The sequence below is a fragment of the Mus caroli genome, unplaced genomic scaffold (genome assembly GCF_978045245.1).
Source record: "Mus caroli unplaced genomic scaffold, Mus_caroli_1 scaffold_18, whole genome shotgun sequence".
NCBI classification, from domain to species: Eukaryota; Metazoa; Chordata; class Mammalia; order Rodentia; family Muridae; genus Mus; species Mus caroli.
In genome coordinates this window covers 64,570,576-64,592,071 of record NW_028227273.1, presented here as the reverse complement: position 1 = coordinate 64,592,071, position 21,496 = coordinate 64,570,576, and the positions used below count along the sequence as shown (strand labels likewise).

Genomic DNA, 21,496 nt, shown 5'->3' with positions numbered 1-21,496 from the left:
GGATTCTAGCCCTTCTGTCTGGTCTGTATTACTGGTATTACCGTCTTATTTTCATCCCAGTGACGTATGATGGCAAACACTTGCTCTTGCCATCCATGTGTCTTCATTCGGGAGTTCCCGGGGGTCTTTGGCCATTTTTTAAGTTAGGTTGTTTGTTTTCTTACGTTGCATTTAAGAGTCTGCTGTATGTTTTAGCAATCATCCCTTATTAACTGTCTTTCTCCAGACTGTGACCTGCGTCAAGAGTGACGCTGTTGTTTAAGAGCAGAAATGCACCCTTTCCTTGTGTGTGATTTTCCTGAAATAGTTCCATTGAAGCCCAGGCTAGCCTCAAACCCTCAGGCCTCTTGCTCATCTTTCTGGGCACGGAGATTACAAGTCTGAACCACAACACCCTGAGGAAAGGTTCTGATTTCCAGTCAAGCCAGCTTATGCACTGTGCCTTTGATACTGGCTGCAAAAGCCTCCTCTGGGGCTGCGGAAGGGGGTTCCTGCTCTTGCAAAGTTTGGTCCCCAGCACCCACGAGGTGACTCATAACTGTCCATAGCGCCAGTTCCAAAGGATCTGGCCTCTTTTGGCCTCTATGGGCATTACATACATATGTGTGTACACATGTGACATACCATGTAGGCCAAACACCCATACATCACATTTTTAAACATCACCTCTGTATCCAGGGTCGCCTAGGTTTTCTTCTAGTTTGTAGTGTTTCAGTCTACATAACCCAGTCTGTGGGTTTTACTTCTTTCTTTCTCTCTTTTTTTTTTTTTAAGATTTATTTATTATATGTAAGTACACTGTAGCTGTCTTCAGACACTCCAGAAGAGGGCACCAGATCTCATTGCAGATGGTTGTGAGCCACCATGTGGTTGCTGGGATTTGAACTCTGGACCTTCGGAAGAGCAGTCGGGTGCTCTTACCCACTGAGCCATCTCACCAGCCCCCTTTCTTTCTCTCTTTTTCTTTCTTCCCTCCCATCCCTCTCCCTTCTTTCCTATCTCAGTGCTTGGAAGCACACTCTGACCCTGTGCCCCACTGCTCTCTCTCAATTCTTTTACAAGGACCATGCTGTATGGCTGCTGGGGCTTTCCCGCAAACCCCAGCAGCAGTGAGCGCCACCTGTTTCTTCTGTGCTGAGTGGGGCCTTCTGAGTATTTTGCACACTGGGAAGCTGAGAGTCATCTGTTGGCATCCACAAAACACATGCTGCCGTGAGCTTTGCTGGAATCTCATGGAGGCGGTAGAACTGGATGCATGCGCTGTTATTTTAGTGGACTGGAAGTGTAGGCCTTGACTAGTGCGCTGGCTAGCTTTAGGTCAGCTCGACAACAGGCCAGGCCATTTAGGGAGAGGGGTAATCACTTGAGACAATTCCCATACCAGGTTGGCCTGTAGGCAAGTCTGTGAGGCATTTTCTTACATGGTGATTGCTGGGGAAAAAGCCAGCTCTGCTCACTGGGTGGGTGCTGGCCCTGGGCTGGTGGTCCTGGGTTCTGTAAGAAAGCAGGCTGAGCAAGCCATGAAAGCCAGCCACTCCTCCATGGCCTCTGCATCAGCCTTAAGGTTCCTGCCCTGACTCCCCTTGTTGATGGACTATAACTGTAAGCTGAATACATCCTTTCCTTCCCAAGTAGCTTTTGGTCATGGGATCTGTCACAGCAGTAGAGACCCTAACTGTGACACCTAAGCACACACAAAGACCTGGGCTCAATCCCCAGCACTGTGTAAACTAGGCACAGCACACTTGCAATCCCAGCACTCAGGGTGGAGGCAGAGGGACCAGAAATCCAAGGTCACCTTTGACTGCACCCAGCCGAGAACATGTGAGTGTCTCAAATGAAAATGTAAATAATGAAAAAATAAAGAGGAGGGTTGGAGAAATGGCTGACTCAAGTTCGACTCCTAGCTAGCACCCACCCGGAGCTTCATAACTGTGTCCACCGCCAGTCCCAGGGGATCTGAGGTTCTCTTCTGGCTTCCTGGACAGAAGGCATGTCCATGATGCTCCTCCAGCCCCAAAGGAGGCTTTTGCAGCCAGTATCAAAGGCACAGTGCATAAGCTGGCTTGACTGGAAATCAGAACCTTTCCTCAGGGTGTTGTGGTTCAGACTTGTAATCCCCGTGCCCAGAAAGAAGAGCAAGAGGCCTGAGGGTTTGAGGCTAGCCTGGGCTTCAATGGGACTATTTCAGGAAAACCACACACAAGGAAAAGGTGCATTTCTGCTCTTAAATATAGTGCTCTTTAATCATGTATGTTAAATATAGATTATTTATATATAATATACATTATATATATATATTAGAGAAGACAGACAGGTTGTGTCATGGGATGCTGAGGGTCAGACCATAGACTCAGGCATGCCAAGCAAGGGCTGTACTGCTGAGTGACATCCGCAGGCTATTTTAATTAGAAGTTATGATTCCCACCCTATGATAATATTTTTGAACGTTAGTCCCTTTTTGCTCAGTTTTACGATTGCATTCCTCCAACATGATGCGTGCTTTCGGCTTTCCTAACGGCCTTACTGACAAGCCCCTGGACACCGTCCTCTGGACAGAGAGTTCACCAAGTGTCTTTTATTTTTCTGCATAATAGCTTAGTTTTTGTCAGTAATCATTTTCAGTTATTTCTCTGTGTGTGGGTGTTTTGCCTGCATGCATACCTGCACACTATGTGAGTGTCTGGTGTCTGCCGAGGCCAAAATAGGCCATCGGGTCCCTTGGAACTGTAGCTACAAACAGTTTTGAGCCTCGATGTGCGTGCTAGGAATCAAACCTGAGTCCTCTTGGCCAGGAGCCATCTCTCCGAATCCACTGTTTACTATGTAAATATATACTATGGGTCCATGCTTACCGTGTTGAAGGTGTTTGCAGAAGCCAGAAGAAGGCACTGGATCCCCTGGAGTTAACAGTGGGCCATGAGCTGTCAGACATGGATGCTGGGTGCCAAGCTTGGGTCCTCTGCAAGAGCAGCAATTGCCCTTAATTGCTATGCCATCTCTCCTGCCTTGCTTAATAAATCCTTGCTTCTGAGTATCTCTATATATCATTCTCTGTGTTATAATTCTGGCCTTTTTAAAACAAAACAAAACAAAACAAAACAAAACAAAACAAAACAAAACAAAACAAAACAAAACAAAACAAAACACCTTTTCGGGGCTGGAGAGATTGCTCAGTGATTAAGAGCACTGACTGCTCTTCCAGAGGTCCTGAGTTCAATTCCCAGCAACCACATGGTGGCTCACAACCATCTCTAAGGGAATCTGGTGCCCCCTTCTGGCCTGTGAATGTATATGCATCAGAATACTTACACATTAATCTTTTTTCCCACATTTTAAAAAATTAGGTATTTTCTTCATTTACATTTCAAATGCTATCCCAAAAGTCCCCTGCCATTAATTTTTTAAAGGTGATATTTCTGGGTTTTTAAATTTTATTTTAATTTTTTAGCACTCACTCCCTCCCTCCCACAGCCCACGTAGGACTTGCCACAGGCCACCTTTGCTCTCTGGGTCTCTGTCCTTTCTCACCTTCCTGAGTCTTCACTCTTCGTATTTTGTTGTTTGAGTAAAATGTTCTGTAAGTGTATTGTTAAATCAACTAGTGTTTCTTGTGACACTGAATTTGAACGTTTGGACCACATTAGAAAACAACAAATAGTACCGTCCCTTGATGTTCTCTCACACTTTCTCTTTTTTTGCCTGTTACAGATTCATTCGAGCCGGGCGTGGTGGCGCACGCCTTTAATCCCAGCACTTGGGAGGCAGAGGCAGGCGGATTTCTGAGTTCGAGGCCAGCCTGGTCTACAAAGTGAGTTCCAGGACAGCCACGACTACACAGAGAAACCCTGTCTCGAAAAACCAAAAAAAAAAAAAAAAAAAAAAAAAACAGATTCATTCGAATTCATTTGGTTTGATACGTGTTCTGAGATCTGTTTTGGAACCTTCTTTGCTCTGATCTGCTTTCCAAAAGTTTTGAATCTTCTTTGATATTTCTTCTCTATCATAAACTAAATACTTGGAACACAATTCCAAAATCTTTATTGGTTTTTTTTTTTTTTTTAGTAGAAATGCTGACATTTCTAAAACACACAATAAATGATCATGTTCCCCCTTCCCCTTCCTGTGCCCTCTCCTACCCACACCCCTCCCTCCCTGTGCCTCCATAATTGCTTTATTCTCCCTCCCAAGTGGGATTGAGGCATCCTCATCTGTGCCCGTCTGCTTGTTACCCTTCATGAATTCTGTGGATTGTATCCTAGGTATTCTGTACTTTCTTGGTTACTATCCACTTATTTTTGAGCATATACCATACACATCGTTTTGTGGCTGAGAAGATGCCTCACAGATTAGATTCCTGCACAGGAACTAACAGTTTCCTAGCTGCCTACCATTTCCTGTTCTCTTCTCCACCCCACTCCCATTTTTTTTCAATCCTTATATTTACCTCCACTAGGAGAAAATACTGAAAATGAAATTATCAAACCCAAGGAAGAGGGCCGCTGATGTGGCTCAGTGGGTAAGGATGTTGTCACCAATCCTGACTACCGGAGTTTCCTCCCCAGCACCCCCATGGTAGGAGAGAACTGTCCCCGACAAATGTCCTGAGCACACACACCCCCTACACAGCAACTAATAGAAGTAATAACCATTTAGCTGGGCATGGTGGCTCACGCCTTTAATTCCAGCACTAGGGAGGCAGAGGCAGGCAGATTTCTGAGTTCGAGGCCAGCCTGGTCTACAAAGTGAGTTCCAGGACAGACAGGGCTATACAGAGAAACCCTGTCTCGAAAAACCACCACCAACAACAACAAAAAAGAAGTAATAGCCATTTAACAAGACTCCACACTCAAGCCAAATCAGCTTGGTAAGCCCTTTCTTTTTTATTGCTGAGACCCTCACAAACAGGGCCACCTTGTCCCTCGGGCCGGACGATCGGCTTCCGTACAAACCTTATTTAGGCTTTCTGGGTGACTTTAGTTTCCTTGCTAATCAACATGGCTTGTATCTATCTATAGGGGACGGGACAGGCCTTGTTTCTGCCATCCTCTGAGGACAAGTGTCCTTCAGCTTCCAGAGCTGTCCTTCAGGCCACCAGTGGACAGTGCATCCGGCCCTGGCTGGCAGATGGACCCCGACCCACACTTCTGAGCCCTCCCTTTCTACACAGAGGGAACAGAGCTGAAACCCTGAGCTGGGCCAAGTCAGGAGCAGCCAATGGCCTCAGCCTGTAGGAACATTGCCCATTTCTGTGGTTGGTCTGTCTCTGGCCCTTCTACACTCCCAAATGACCCAATTCCACCCTGAACCCTGTGGATGTTCACTGTCTCTGCACAGCCCCACACCATGCAGAGCCTCCTGGGGACTCCTAACCCAGAATGGCCTTTCCTTGCTGGCCTGGCTTTGAAGAACAAAGACAAATTTCTTCCAGGGCTGAGCCTTTCAGCATTTTGTGTATGTGTGCATGTGTATGTGTGTGTATGTGTGTGTGCATGTGTGTGCGTGTGTATGTGTGTATGTATGTATGTATGTATGTGTGCATGTCTGTGTGTGCATGTGTGTGTGTGTTCTGCTCCTGGTGTCCCTCAGGCAGCCCACTTGGATGACAGCAGCTACATCCTCCTGGTTGAGCATCCTTGCCACACGAGAAGCCTGAGGAGCAACCTCAGCCCAGAAGATGCCTCTTGGCCTACAGATGCCCCTCCTTTTAGCTCACCCCGGTGCCCAGCAGCTTGGTCTCTGCCAGTGTCTATGCATCTCATCTGGAGCTGGACACTGCACCAGGGGCCGCCTGTTTGCTTTGTGTAGAGGAGAAATGATGAAAGGCAGGGGGTTTGTTTTGGATCAACATTTAAGAAGGAAAGTGATTCACCATGGCAGGAAGGCACCGCATTACATCTTCTGTCAGGACGCAGGGAAGTCGGGAAGTGGGGCCCAGCTATAAAAACAAAAACCAACCAAACAAACAAAACCCAAAAACCTTAAACCAACTGAGTGTGGTGGCACATGTCTTTAACCCCAGCACTTGGGAGGGCAAATGATCTCTTAAGTTTGAGACCAGCCTGGTCTACAAAGTGAGTTCCAGGACAGCCAGGGCTACACAGAGAAACCCTGTCTTGGAAAAAAAAAATTTTTAAAAACACAAAAAACCCTAAGCCCCACGCCTATGACTCATTTCCCCCTAAAGGTTTTACAGCCTACAGCTGCTGATGGAGTATCCCCTGCAGGGGACATCTAGGAAGGGTCAGTGACCCTGCTACTTGAAGTCTCTCCACCTCACCGAGAAGACTGCAAGATAAGCAGCCAAACACTGGAACACAGGATGCTCTCTGAGAAGAAAAACCATCGAACTACACAAAACAAATCACAACAGCTGACACAGAGTCACCTGAGGAGCAGGTCCTCGGATGTGACACAATAGAGAACCTGCCAGTCAGAAGAAGGGCAGGGGGCCTCTAATGAGGCACAGAAAAGGGACAGCCACAACCATGCAGGCAGGCACAGAGTCTTCTGGGGTGACAGAATGGGCCTGGGCCTTCTAGGCTATCTCCTGACAAAAGAGGCTGCATTGCTGTGACCGAAACGCTACCTGAGGGAAGTAGCATTTTGTTGGTGGTTTCTAAGGTCTATGGAGTTCTGATCATCATAGGATGGGGGAGGGGACAGAGCAGAGCGGCTCAAGGCACAGCGACCAGGAAACAGAAAAGGAAGCTAAAGGAGGCACCAAGGGGCAAGCCTCCAAGAGCCGGCTCCAAGTGACTCCCTTCATCACCCTCCACCCCCCCCCCAACACACACACTAATGCCACTGTCACCTCTGAATCCATCTTGGGAGCAGATTATCATTGGTCAGCTCAGAGCAGTGTGGAAATGCAGAGAATACACCAGAAGAGGGTGTCCCCAATCTCACTGCACCTCTGGGACCTGGGTGGAGACTCTAGGAGGTGAGTCCCTCACTGGGACTCATTTCCCACCACCAGGCTCCTGTCCAAGCCTCTGAGCCACCAGCCACTCAAAACCTCACATCACGATGCAGGCAGGGGCCTGGACAGAGGTGGATTAACCCAAGTGGATGCTGGAGAATGGAATCCGAGAATAAAGCCAGACTGTGGGACCCAGGGCCCAGTGAGGAGCTGTGCTCAGATGAACACAGACCATCGGAGCCAACTGTGTTGCTGGATAGGAAGATAGGAAGTGCTGTTTAAAAACCATTAGCCTGCTGAGCAGTGGTGACTCACACCTTTAATCCCAACACTTGGGAGGCAGAGGCAGGCGGATTTCTGAGTTCGAGGCCAGCCTGGTCCACAGAGTGAGTTCCAGGACAGCCAGGGCTACACAGAGAAACCCTGTCTCAGAAAAAAAAAAAAAAAAAGTATTTATTTATTTATTTATTTATTTTATGTATATGAGTACACTGTAGCTGTACTGATGGTTGTGACCCATCATATGGTTGCTGGGAATTTGAATTCAGGACCTCTGCACTCTGGTCAGCCCTGCTCACTCCAGTTGACCTGCTTGCTCCAGCCTAAAAGTTTATTATTTTATCTAAGTACACAGTAGCTGTCTTCAGACAGTACCAGAAGAGGGCGTCAGATCCCATTACAGATGGTTGTGAGCCACCAGGTGGTTGCTGGGAATTGAACTCAGGACCTCTGGAAGAGCAGTCAGTGCTCTTAACTTCTGAGCCATCTCTCCAGCCTGTGGATTGATTTTTCTTCTTTATAATTACATGCTACATAAATTCTGTTCACTCTCAAGCTGTCCCCCTCCAGTGCTCACAGATGTGCACTGCCAGGGACCTCAGTTCCATGTGGCATGTCCTCCTGAGAACATCTTTTTAAAAACAGAGGAGGAGGAGGGAAGGGGAAGAGAGAGGAGGGCTGGAGAGATGGCTCAGCGGTTAAGAAAGAGCACTGGCTGCTCTTCCAGAGGACCTGGGTTGGATTCCCAGCAGCCACATACATGATGGGAACACCATCTATACACACATCTACCATCCGAAGATCACAACCATCTACAGATGGGTTGATGCCCTCTTCTGCCATGCAGGTGTACATGCAGATAGAGCACTCACATACATTAAGTAAATAAATAAATAAATATAATTGTGGAGACATAGCAATTAGAAAGCAGCTAACCTGGGCTACATAATGAAGAGCTTGTCTGAGACAAAGGAGAGACCTCCACACCCCCTGACTTCTTTCCTGTTCCTGTGAATATTCCTCCTCTTATTTAGAAGGCTCTCCTGGGGCTGGAGAGACAGCTCAGCAGTCAAGGGCGCCTGCTGCTCTTGCAGAGGACCTGGGGTGGGCACTTAATGTTGCTGTCATGACCCTTGCATCATCTCTCCCTCCCTTGCTCTTTCCGTGGTACTGGCAGCTTCCTCATCTTACCCAATCCTGTAGGGGCAGATCTGTAAGGTTCCTTCTTTGTTCTGTCCTCTGCACTTAGTAGGTGTGACTGAATGCCACAGCACAGCGCTGCAGCTGCTTCTGGAATTGTGTCCCCTGAGGATCTGTCCCCCTCAGGAGGGATGGTGGAGCTCATATAGCCTTTGGCCTGAGCCCCTGTTACTGAGAGAAAAGGAGGCAGTTGCCAAGGACTCCAGGGGAGTGGATTCTGCTCTGGTCCAGACCCAAGGCACCCAGCCCTCCTGGAGACATTGTGTGAGCCGGGCTGGGCCTCCAGACACAGCCCCTGCTGCCCCACCCCAGCCAGGGTGGTGCTTGTGTGGGAAGGACTTTAAGTCCAGCTGCCAGACCCCTGATCGGGAGAGGCAGAGAGGGCTGGCCACCATGCATGGCTCCTGCAGCCCGTGGGTGATGTTGCCGCCGCCACTGCTCCTCCTGCTGCTGCTGACCGCCGCTGGCCCCACCACAGCCCTCACAGAGGACGAGAAGCAAACTATGGTGGATCTTCACAACCAGTACCGTGCCCAGGTGTCCCCGCCAGCCTCAGATATGCTGCAGATGGTGAGTGTGGCTGGGGGCCACCTCCTGGGCCTGAGGGGTGCGAGGCAAGGCCTGCCACAGTCCTTCTCCTCGCCTCCCCGTGGGGATGCTCTGTCAAGACTCCTTCCTCTCTGGTCAGTGACCCTGGTGCTGTATAATGCACTGGTCCCCATAATCAGCCCCATCTTCTAGATGAGAAAACTGAGGCTCAGAGGGAACTTTGCTCAAGCTTAAGCCCTGGCTCCCCATATACCAGTGGCCTCCTCCTCAACTCTTCTCAAGATGGGGTGTCCTGGAAGGAAGAGGAAGAGGCGGATGAGCCCAGAAAACACTGGAGGGGGAGGGAGCAAGCCTGAAGGACTTTGGGACCCATAGTTCAGGTGCCCTTTCCAAAACCCGGTCTCGTTTGGGGCGCATCCTGTAACCATGTGGACTCTCTCAGTCTCTCGTTGGTAAAATGGGGTCACAAGCACACCCACACGCATGGGCTGACTTGCACACATGTAATACTACATGTGGTGAAATATAAAAAGCACACATATAACACACATACAAATTATCTACACAACAGTGAGAGGAACGCACAGACAGTGGAGGCCGAGGCTGGGTGCCGGTGGCCAATCTGGCGAAAAGAATATTTATTATCAGATGACAGGGTTGAGGCAGGATGTCTGCTCTGGTTTCAGCTGATAAGAGTTAGAATCACTCCCATTCTGTCCTCTCTGAAGTCTGACTGGTCCACCCCACTCCCAGACACCCTCCAGTGGCCAGGAACCCCTGAGCTAAGGGCTAGGTCACACCTGGGAAATACAGCAGGGAACCAGGGGTCCTGACATTTAGCTCTTAGCCTCAGCTTGTCCCCCGTGGCTTGGTGACTCTGTGGGGAGCCTTTTCCTGGTGGACAGTTAGGTACTGACATCCTTGCCCTTCAGGTCAGATTGGATGACTGTGGGAAATGATCACGGCACCACTCCTGTTGCCATTGGCAACCAGGAACTGCAGACAAATCAGAAGCCTAGATACTAAGTAGCACTTCTGCCTGTGGGGTGGCGGGGTGGCGGGGTGGCGGGGTGGTGGGGTGGTGGTGGTGGTCTCACCACAGATGGCGCAAGCCCTGCTGCCCCTGGTGACTTTGCTCAGGGTGTCCCCCACCTGGTTAGCACCTAGTCATTTAGCCCAATCTCTATCTCCACCCTCAGTCTGCCTACACAGACTTCCCATGTCCCACAGGACCCGGTTACCTGTGGCACTGATTACAGTGGCCACACTCCCTGAGTGGCTAACGAACTTGGGGTTCTTGGTTCTTGCTTTCATTCTGGCTTAGTGACCAGGACTACTGAATGACAGAGTGGACAGACCTACTTCTAGGGAGAGAGGTTGCAACACCGCAAACTGTAAGTCCCGCTGGGACTTCAGGCGTAGACTCAGCTTAGAGGTTAGAGCTGGGGCTACTTTGAGCTGGTCTCTCAATCAAAACTATCTATTAAAGAGTACCCACTGGGGTGGGGATTTAGCTCAGTGGTAGAGCACTTGCCTAGCAAGCACAAGGCCCTGGGTTCAATCCTCAGCTTCGGGGAGGTCCTCAGCTGGGGGGTGGGGGAGTACCCATAATACCCAGCACTGTGACAATGGAAATGATGTTACTACCTGTCCTAGAATGGGGCCTATCTGTCTATCCCGGGGTCCTGTGGATCACCCTAGAGCCCCTGTTCCCCGTTTCTGCTCCCAACTGCCCACTATTGTCAGAGTCTAGGGGACCACCCAGGTGTTCCTCAAAACACCTGGCCAAGCAACTCAGAGAAGCTGAGTTCCCTCCGCAGAGGTTGTCCTCTTTCGTGCACTGTTAGGCGTGCACCTGCATTCACACATACCTAAAAGTAAGTGCAGAATTAATTTTTAAAAATGACGAGAGAGAGAGAGAGAGAGAGAGAGAGAGAGAGAGAGAGAGAGAGAGAGAGAGAGAACACCTCATCAAGGCACAGCCCTGGTACTGTCCCCATTCAGGATCCCACGAGGGTTGCAGGAAACTAAAGCACTGAGCGGGTGGGAAGTGGGCATGGTCACACAGTTCTCCCCGCAGTGCCACCCCAAGCTTCTGCTGCTGCTTTTGGTGGGGCTGTCAGGTTGGTGGAACAAGAGCCACGGCAGGCATCGGCATTTAATGGGATCCAGGTCTTTCTCCTTAGTCCTTGGGGTCAGATGCCTTAAGTTCCCCTCCCATGCTGCACACTTGCTCCGCCTTCTCCCAGCCAAGGATGAGGAACCTCGGAGGCTCTCTAAGCAAAACTGCCCTTTTCAGGAGTCTCACCTGCGATGAGACAGAGAATCTGGAGTTGGGGTTTGACAGCGTTGTCTTAGGCAGGGCTCTGAGGAAATGAGGGACCTTCACAGAGACAGTTTCCTCGAGCCATCGCAGTGAGGCAGGCAGCAGCCCGGTGTTGATGCACAGCTCCACCAACATTTCCCTGAAAGGCTTCAGATGCCCGAGCAGTTCAATCAGCCCACTGTGCATCTCTGCCCCTCCCCACAGCTACGCAGGGCACACAAAGATCACAACTGACATCAACCCTCTGCCCCTACCCCCATGCCCTGTGAAGGGTAAGAGATGAACCCCCAGGGTCTGAGGTGGCACTCCCCCCATCCCACTGAAACCCACGGGGAACAGATTCCGGGGACAAGCCCTGGGTCACTTGGCGTGGTGCGGCAAGCCCGTCTCGGGCAGTCGGGCCTACAGAGGATTCAAGACACCCCAGCATACTTTAACCACACTCACCTCCCTGTCTTGCCTCCCTTGCGTCCCTGCAGAGGTGGGATGACGAGCTGGCCGCCTTCGCCAAGGCCTACGCTCAGAAGTGCGTGTGGGGCCACAACAAAGAACGCGGGCGGCGCGGAGAGAACTTGTTTGCCATCACGGACGAGGGCATGGACGTGCCGCTGGCCGTGGGGAACTGGCACGAGGAGCATGAATATTACAATTTCAGCACGGCCACCTGTGATCCGAACCAGATGTGCGGCCACTACACTCAGGTGACAGTCTGGGCAGGCCGGCGGGCAGAGGTGGGGCGGTGAGCTCTCTTGTGAGGCCTCCTAAGGCTGCCTAAGGGCTGAGGAATCAGGGTGTTGGGCTGGCCTCTGATTGTTGGATGAGCCTTGTGATGGACTGGGAACGGGGATGGGGAGCTCTTGGTGTTGGGTATGGCCACCTGCAAGATCAAGTAGGGCCGGACTGGGCACGTGCGTGGAAAGGGTCTGGACATCGTTTACTAGGGAGAGGGCTCCCGGCGTTCTGATAAGCCGTGTGAGTGTGTGCGAACCCGAGTGCGTGGTTTGGACTGGACCCCGAGGTGAGGGGTCCAGTGCACCTTGGGCGGAGCCTGGCTGGGCCCTTCTGGTGTTGGGTGGAGCCACCTGGTCCCTGGGCGGGGCCGGCGGGCTCTCCAGATGGGTGGAGCCACGTGCTGGGCCAGGTGGAATGTTTGTGACCTCTTGGCTCCACTCAGAGCAGCCTCGCTTTAAACCGGTCCTCTCCCTTACAGTATCCCTAATAATCTGCACAGCAGTTAGCGCTCAGTCAGAGGCCATAAACTGTCGTTTTCATCTTCTCAAAAAGGCACATCTTTTGAAAACCCAAGTCACCCATTTTATCCTGCTGAGAACGCAGGTGTCACAGCGCCTATATATCGAATGCAAAGATTGTCCTGGGTGACAGAGGACTCTGAGTGGTGCAAAGCTTTTGCCTCAGGCGCAGAGGCCTCTCCCTGCTCACCTCGCCTTTCCTACCAGTGTCGCTCTTGGCACTTCCCTTTGTAATTTGCTGTTTCTAATCTGCCAAATTGATGAAGCAAATAGACAAATTTAATTCATTTTTGCATTAGAAACAAACAAACAAACAAACTGTGTTTAAAATGGCTGGCCTCAGCCGGGCGTGGTAGCCCACGCCTTTAATCCCAACTCGGGAGGCAGAGGTAGGCAGATTTCTGAGTTTAAGGCCAGCCTGGTCTACAAAGTGAGTTCCAGGATAGCCAGGGCTATACTGAGAAACCCTGTCTCGAAAAGAAAAAAGAAAAACAACAACAACAAAAAACCAAGAAGGCGGGTCAGATGGCCCAGTGGGTAAAGGCAAACGCCACCAAGCCTGACAGAGTAGGATCCCCTGGACCCCAATTTAAAACAAAACTTTCGCCGGGCAGTGGTGGCGCACGCCTTTAATCCCAGCACTTGGGAGGCAGAGGCAGGCAGATTTCTGAGTTCGAGACCAGCCTGGTCTACAGAGTGAGTTCCAGGACAGCCAGGGCTACACAGAGAAACCCTGTCTCAAAAAACCAAAAAAAAAAAAAAAAAAAAAAAAAAAAAAAAAAGTTTCTAAAAACACTATGTAGGCAGAAAGCACATGCTTGCTGGAGAAAGGTTTCTAGAACCTTCTGACAGTGTTTCTGGCCTCTCTTAGATAACCTTGGCTTACCACTCAGTTCCGGATGCTTCTGGAAAGTTCCGTCGTGGGGAGTGACGCCAGCCTTAGTTTTAAAGGGACTGTTTTCTCTTCCCAATGCTGATTGTACAACCGATTACACCAGAAACCAAAAGGGGGGAAAAAAAAAAAACAACAGTCCCCTCCCATTTCCAGTGCCTTTTTGAGATGGTATTTTTAGCCCTAATCTTAAGGAAATACAATCACCCACCCAAGCTGGGAAGTTGAAGGTCCCAGCACCCTCCCTGCCGGGACATCCCAGCCCACCCTCACCCAAGATACTCCCAGCAGACTGGCCAAGCTATCTGTGGCTCCTTCCTAAGCTGGGAGCCATTTCTATCCCAAACTCACCTGCTCAAACAGGAATCCAAGGAGCCATAGCTATTGCGAGCAGGACTCCCTGACAACCTGAGCTAGAGATTCAGGAAGACCTGGCGTCTCCACCCGAGGCCGGGTACACATTTGTGTTTTCTTGTTAAGACAGGGTCTCACTAGGTGACCTTGGTTGGTCTGGAACTCTCACAGAGATCTGCCTGCTTCTGCCCAGAGTGCTGAGTTTGTTTTTTTGAATTTAGGAAGAAATTATTCTAGCAGCCAGGCTGATCCCCAAAAGCGGCAGAACAAAGGCTAGCTAAAATGTTAGTTGGAATGGGGAACCTTTCAAAATAACTCCTCCTTGGGCTGGTGAGATGGCTCAGTGGGTAAGAGCACCCGACTGCTCTTCTGAAGGTCCCGAGTTCAAATCCCAGCAACCACATGGTGGCTCTCAACCATCGGTAATGAGATCCGATGCCCTTTTCTGGTGTGTCTGAAGACAGCTACAGTGTACTTACATATAATAATAAATAAATAAAATAAATAAATAAATAACTCCTCCTTGGATTTTCCTTGTGGCTGAAGATCTCCACTATCTCTGATCCTTTGCATAGGCCCCCTGTTTAAAACCTTGTTTGGGTGCTGGAGAGGTGGCTCAGTGATTAAGAGCATTGACTGCCGTGGTGGCGTACGCCTTTAATCCCAGCACTTGGGAGGCAGAGACAGGCAGATTTCTGAGTTGGAGGCCAGCCTGGTCTACAAAGTGAGTTCCAGGACAGCCAGGACTATACAGAGAAACCCTGTTTCGAAAAACCAAAAAAAAAAAAAAAAAAAAACCAAAAAAAAGAGCATTGACTGCTTTTCCAGAGGCCCTGAGTTCAATTCCCAGCAACCACATGGTGGCTCACAACCATTTGTATCGGGATCCAATGCCCTCTTCTGGTGTGTCTGAAGACAGCTGCAGTGTACTCATATACATGAAAAAAATCCTTTTGTTGTTGGTAGTGGTAGTGATGATTTTGAATTATTGGTTGTTGGGATTTGAACTCAGGACCTCTGGAAGAGCAGTCAGTGCTCTCAACTGCTGAGCCATCTCTCCAGCCCCGAATAAATAATTCTTTAAAAACAACAACAACAACAACACTTGTTTAAAGGGATCAAGCCAGTCAGAGGTGGCGCACACCTCTAATCCCAGCACTTGGGAGGCAGAGGCAGGCGGATTTCTGAGTTTGAGGCCAGCCTGGTCTACAGAGTGAGTTCCAGGACAGCCAGGACTATACAGAGAAACCCTGTCTCAAAAAACCAAAACAAAACCAAACCAACCGAATAACCAAAAACCCCTAAGTATCTCTAGAAAGAGGTCTAGGAGAGTGGCCAGGGTATATCTGAGGCTTGAGGCTGAGGGAAGACTCAAATAAGCCTGGTGACTTCTCTATTTGGCGGAGAGGGTAGACACTGTTGTCATCTGCCTCTAACCCCCAGCAGTTTTGGCCTACCACTATAGGATCCCGCGGGGACAGACAATGTTACGCAGCCCAGGGCTAACCTGCTAGGTTTGCCCTCATTTAGGTAGTGTGGAGCAAGACTGAGAGAATTGGCTGTGGCTCCCACTTCTGCGAGACGCTCCAGGGAGTGGAAGAAGCTAACATCCATTTGCTGGTGTGCAACTATGAACCCCCGTAAGTGCTGAGCGGCCAGAGGCGTAGGGGAGGATGGAACTGGGCACAGCTCAAGGAAGCTGTGGGCTGCCCTGTCCCTTCTGGCAGCTGTGATGGCCCCAGAAGGAGTCTAATTTGGTTAGCTTGAGAAGGGGAGGGAGAAAGCCCGTGATCCCCGGGAAGCAACTCGCGGGGGACAGCATCCCCGTGGGCTCCTGTGAACGGACCTGCTGTGCATCTGGGGAAGGTGAGGATCGGTAGGAAGGCCCGGGCCTTTCCTGCAGCAATGTCTTCTCATTTAGGGGGAACGTGAAGGGCCGTAAGCCCTACCAGGAGGGGACTCCTTGCTCCCAGTGCCCTCTTGGTTACAGCTGTGAGAACTCTCTCTGTGGTGAGTGGCAGGCGAGAGCTGAGATGGGGTAGGGTCCCCCCCACCCCACCCCGGGCCTGGGTGACTTAGCATCTCAGGACTCTCGCCCTGAGAAGCAGGAGAAGGGCCTACGGGATGTGATGGCGGACACCCTCTGTGACTTTCTGCCTTCCTTGCACAGCCGCCTTGGCGACTCGTTAACTCCAAGTGACAGATTCCATCCTTAAGTCCCTACAGAGAGTTGGGATCCAGAGGCGCTGGAGTGCCGTGCGAAGGGGCGTGGCCGGGCGGGAAGGTTCTGGTGGTGGGCGAATGGGCGGGGCCTGCTAGGCAATCCTCTAAGCGGAGTTTGGGCAGGGCGGTGGGTGGAGGAGTTAGTCGGGTCAATGACAAGAAGTTACAATACCAGAGGGACACACCCGCTGCAGAGGAGTATGGTTCGCGCATCCGGGTGGGATATCGTGCGGCCGGGTGGAGTCCGCTAATGCTTGGCCTTGCCAAACAGAGCCCATGAGAAACCCGGAAAAGGCGCAGGATTCGCCTCCAAGGGTGACCGAGGTCCCTTCCACCCGCGCAACTGAAGCCCCAAGCTCCAGGGAAACCGGTACTCCATCCCTAGCAACCTCTGAGATTCTACATTTCTCCTCGGTAACAAAGGTCTCGGACTCCCTGGCAACCGAGTCCTCACCTGCAGTAGAAACAAAGGCACCATCCACCTTAGCAACCGAAGGTCCCTCCTCCATGGCAACAGAGGCTCAGGCTTTTCTAACTGAGGTCCCCTCGGTTTCTGCAACGCACATGCAGCCCTCAGTGGATGAAGGGCCAGTTAACTTCCTCACATCAACACATATCCCTGTCCCCAAATCTATGGACGAAGAAGCCAGCAAGTCGAGCGCAACCTCTGTGAGCCCAAAGAAATCGCTGTACCCCAAGATGTCCCTGGCAGAGTCAGGAGAGTCCGTACCCCAAATCCAGGAGGAGGCTGAACCCAAGGACAAGTTGTCTGAGCCCGAGGCCATATTGCCCGAGGCAGAGGCCGCACCGACTGAGGCAGAGGTCGCGTTGCGGGAGCCAGAGGCTGAGTCTCCCAAGGCCGAGTCGCCAGAGGCAGAGGCAGAGTCGCCTCTTTCCAGTGAGGCTTTGGTCCCAGTTCTTCCAGCCCAGGAGCGCGGTGGGCAGAAGGCCTCACTGGAACACTCTGGCCACCCTGCCTCCCCATCCCTGCCCACCTTTCCTAGTGCTTCGGGTAATGCCACAGGTGGGCGCACCCTGGCCCTACAATCATCCTGGACAGGTAAGGCCCAAAGTCCAAATTTTTCTTCCTGGCTCCAGAATGCTGGGACCCTGTGCTGGAACCTGGAACCAGTGGTTGGGGCATGGTAAAGCATGCGCCTCTGGAAGATGCTTCCTCCCTGGCTGCGCCTGCACCTTGCATGGAGTGAGTGAAGAGTCTGAGCTGTTTTCAAGCTGAAGTACAGCCCCCTTCCTTTCTGCAGGTGCTGAGAACCCCGAAAAGGCCGGCTGGGATTTGAAGAATTCTGCTCACGTGTGGGGCCCTTTTCTGGGACTGCTGTTGCCTTCCCTGCTGCTGTTGGCTGGCATGGTCTGAGCGGGACACCTAAAGGCCTGGTGAGGAGACTGGCCTCATATCCATTCTGGAATCTTTTTCCAAGCCAGAGCTTCTGGAGCAGGTCATGCTCCCCCGGCTACCCGTGCCCTCCCCTCTCCTCTCTGCCACGCAGTGCCAGCCCAAAACACTAAACGAGCCTCCCCCCTTCCTTCACGAGGGTGGTGATGGGGCCCTACCTGTTGTTCTAAGCTGTGTTCTACTGGCCACATGTGCCTAGTTTCTTAAGGACAGAGGATCTTAGCCTCTTCAGGAACTTGGCTCTTCTAGTCCCCTGAGCGCTTTCTTTCTTTTTTTTTCTTTTCTTTTCTTTTTTGGTTTTTTTTTGAGTCAGGGTTTCTCTGTGTAGCCCTGGCTGTCCTGGAACTCACTTTGTAGACCAGGCTGGCCTCGAACTCAGAAATCCGCCTGCCTCTGCCTCCCGAGTGCTGGGAGCACGTGCGCCACCACGCCCGGCTTCCCTGAGCTCTTTCTTGAGCCATCTGAGTGAGGCAAGGAATATCTGAAGTGCCTGCTGCCTTCCCAGGGAGAAGAGGTCAGCTGACCAACTGCTGTGTCCTGTCCTGTCGCTCAAACAAGATACCACCGTCTGGCTAAAGGCCCTCTGGAAGGGGAAGGCTGTGTGGTCCAGCCCATCAGTAACTGCATACCAGGGCCCTTCCTTGCCTCTTACAGTGGAGTTCTACAGAGGACATGATTCTGAGGATATTTGTCTACTTCCCGGGGGGATTGAAGGGGAGGGGTAGGGGAGGGACTGTCTGCCTGCAGGCTCTAGGGCTTCCCATCTCTGAGTGCCCATGTAGCTTGGACAGCAGACCCTGAGGGCAGGTGAAGAACAAGCCCCAATGAAGTGGGGTTCTGTGGGTGGGGAGACAGGGAATGGAGGCAGCCTTGACTCCTGAATAAAGCCTGTCTGAGAGCCTGTCTCAGTGCTTTGCATGAGGTGGGGTGGGTGTTGTGAGAAAGCTGGTCTGCCCACCCATGCAACTCTTCCGTCTTCTCTCTTCCTCTTTCCCCACTACCCCCCCCCCCCCCCAGCTCTCTGAGCCATCCCTATCCTCCTGGTAACTTCCACTCCACCCAAGCCAAGCCACAGGTTGCCTTGCAGGAAGAAGAGCAGAAGGAAGGACCAGGAGTTATCAGTGGGGTTTACCCCTGTGGCTTTGGGGATTGAGACATTTTCCACAAGGGGGCTGATGCTCAGGCCTGTCCTGGTCACAAGTTTCAACTTGGCAAGGTTTGGGCAACTTAAGTGCTTTGAAGGAGCCCTGAGACAGAGCCCTGAGGCCCAGAAACCTCTCTGGGGATCAGAATGGAGTGGTCCAGAAGTTCTGTGTGGTCAGGAACACAAGGGACAGGAAGTAAGAGGGGCTAGGAAGGAGTCTTGGCCAGGCTAGCACAGCATGGCTACTTCTCTCAATAAAGACTCAGAAGTCACCCATTGATCTATGCACCTGGGGCCAGTGTGACAGCTCATGGGTAAAGGCACGCAGCCCTCCATCCTCCATTCATGTGCAACAGTGCATAAGTACCGTGTCCCCAGCATCTTTATTTGAGTGTATTTGTTGTTGTTATTGTTGTTTGGTTTTTTTTGTTTGTTTAATTTGTTTTGTTTTTGAGATCAGGTCTCTGTGTAGCTCTGGCTGTCCTGGAACGCTATCTGTAGACCAGGCTGGCCTCGAACTCAGAGATCCACCACACCTGGCTGGAAAACACCTGAAGCCTACAACTCCAAGTTCTGAAGATGTATTTACTTAGTGTCTGTGTAGAGTGGGGGGTGCATGCAGAGGTCGGAGGGCAAGTCTGCAGGGATAGCTCTCCCCCCCCCCCATGCACTTTGTCAGGCTTGGTGGTTACTGAGCCAACTGGCCGACCCCAGCTTGACATTGTTTAGTATACTCATTGGGGGACTGTGGAACTCTGCTAGTACCAAGAGGGGACTTTTTCATTACCTTACCATAGAAGCACCTTACCCACTGTTGCCTGCTTTACCCACCCCCTTCAGCCTAAAACAACTGCTGACCTGTTTTCCATCTGTATGCACCTTTCCTATTCCTTCCCTTTTGGGGGGTTGGGGGGACTCATGCCCATGCTCTCGTGGAGACTGGAGAACCTCCCCTCCCCTCACCATATGGCTCAGGCTCGGTAACAAACACCTTCGCCCGCTGAGCCATTTCATGGGCCTGCACTTGCTGGTCTTTGACTTTCATGTAAGTCCTCCACAAATATGTTTTGTGATTACCTAACATATCCTCAAGGTCCACCCATCCTGTAACATGAATGTTCTCTTTACTGCTTGTATGCGCTGTGCTCATGCATGTGTGCACATGTGCAGGCCAGAGGCCAGTCTCTGGTTATTACCTTGGTTTTTTGTGAGATGGGTTCTCTCACGGATGCTGAGGCTTAGTTTGCCTAGGATGGTTATCCAATGAGCTTCAGGGATCTGTCTCCTCACCCCGCCCACTGCTGCTCCTAATGCTGGGGTTACAGGCCTGCATCACTGCACCCAGCTTTGGTGTGGGTGCTAGCTCAAACTCAGGTCCTTGTGCTTGTGGGACAAGTGTTTCTCTCTCTCTCTAGTCCCCACCGTTGAAATTGTTTTGTTCCTTGTCTGGGTGAAAGATTTTATTGTGAAAGCATGTTGTCTTTTCTCAAAGGCCTTTTCTGTTCCGATTGAGATGGTCATGTGGTCAGAGGACATGACATTAACTGATTTTCAGATGCTAAAGCTTCTGCATTCCCCAGAAGGTCTGTTCTCTTGAGCTAGTGTGTTGGGCCTGGGCAGTCAGGGATGGGGGGCCTCTGGGCCAAGCAGACCCAGCCTATACTGATTTCCTTGTGGCTCTTCCTGTCTCTTGCCCAGCAAGGGCATCTGCTGGCCGTCTGCAGTTCTGCCCTGTGAATGTGCCTGCCAAAGATCAGATTAGTCACCCATTTATGCACCTGGGGCCAGTGTGATGGATCAGGGAGGAGTCATGCTCTAACAGATGGGCAGGGAGGGGACCTGCCAACACAGCTGAACAGGAGAGAGAGAGAGAGAGAGAGAGAGAGAGAGAGAGAGAGAGAGAGAGAGAGAGAGAGAGAGAGAGAGAGAGAGACACTGGTATCCTAAGCAGAAGCCTCTGAGCATTGTGGCGACTGGCAGTGATAAGGAGGGACAGTTGAAGGAGGACAGCTTAGGCTACAGCTGTCTCCTTATCAGAAAGCCTCAAAAGGCCTGTCATAGGCCTTTCCAACTTTCTGAAGAATAAGGTTACCCATGAGGGAAGTCTGGCTCCCTCAAGGACACCTCCTCCCCTCCAGTCATCCCTCCCTGCTGGTAGCTCAGCTCAGGCCTGGTCAAGCCCAAACTTCTTAACAGATAAGAGGATAATACCTGGGAACAGTAGGGCCTCATGCTGAGCAGTCACACCAATCAAAGCCTTCCACTTTAGGCCAGGCAGCCTCCTACAGACCTCAGGGAAGACATGGCTCAGCGGCAGAGGCACCTCTTTAGGGACAGCTAAGCTCTGTTCAGTTGTGTAATACAAGTGTTCCCTAGATCTGGGGGTCACTGGAAGGAACAGAACAAAGTCAGGATTTGAGGGAGCACAGGGAGAAAGTTGCCCCAGCAGCATGGTCAGTGCAGTGGGGGTGCACTGCACTAGGCTGACATCCTCTGGACATTGGTCTAGATGATTGATGTGAGCCAGCCTGACATGCATACGATGTGGGCAACTTCCCAGATTGCAGCTTTCTGGGGGTGAGGCTCTCCAGCATAAATGAACTAAAACAGGAGAAAATGAACTAAACAGGAGGGCACAGGGTCCACCAAGACTCAATGCTGGGCATGAAGGAGGCACAGGGTAAAACTGTGCGCACACACACACACACACACACACACACACACACACATCCCTGTCAGTAGAACGCTGGGAAGCAGACTGCCAAAGCCTCCTGCGGACTGAAAAACAACTAAGCTGCAACTCTTACACGCCAGGCCCCCTGCAGAGAGGAGCAACACTAGGGAGGTAACGAGGGAGGTGCCAAGGACCAGCCTTGGCTTGGAGAGGGGATCTGAGAGAAGGGGCATCTGGGACACGCGGCTCCAAGACAAATCGTGGGTCCA

At 51.3% G+C, this 21,496-nt stretch overlaps 1 protein-coding gene across 1 annotated transcript; it reads left to right on the top strand.

Moving 5' to 3' along the window:
• The first annotated feature begins 8,752 nt into the window (after positions 1 to 8,752).
• Pi16 (peptidase inhibitor 16) lies at positions 8,753 to 18,289 on the top strand. Its single transcript, XM_021149760.2, has 7 exons — positions 8,753 to 8,971; positions 11,756 to 11,977; positions 15,303 to 15,412; positions 15,694 to 15,782; positions 16,267 to 17,055; positions 17,258 to 17,390; positions 17,915 to 18,289. Exons 1-6 carry the CDS (start codon positions 8,795 to 8,797, stop codon positions 17,368 to 17,370), a joined length of 1,500 nt encoding a protein of 499 aa, XP_021005419.1. The 5' UTR covers positions 8,753 to 8,794; the 3' UTR covers positions 17,371 to 17,390; positions 17,915 to 18,289.
• Positions 18,290 to 21,496: the final 3,207 nt, after the last annotated feature.

Coding starts and splice junctions, on each gene's coding strand:
- Pi16 (XM_021149760.2), top strand. CDS start 8,795: ATGCATGGCTCCTGCAGCCCGTGGGTGATGTTGCCGCCGCCACTGCTC. Junction 15,413..15,693: donor GTGTGCAACTATGAACCCCC/GTAAGTGCTGAG, acceptor CTTCTCATTTAG/GGGGAACGTGAAGGGCCGTA. Junction 15,783..16,266: donor CTGTGAGAACTCTCTCTGTG/GTGAGTGGCAGG, acceptor CTTGCCAAACAG/AGCCCATGAGAAACCCGGAA.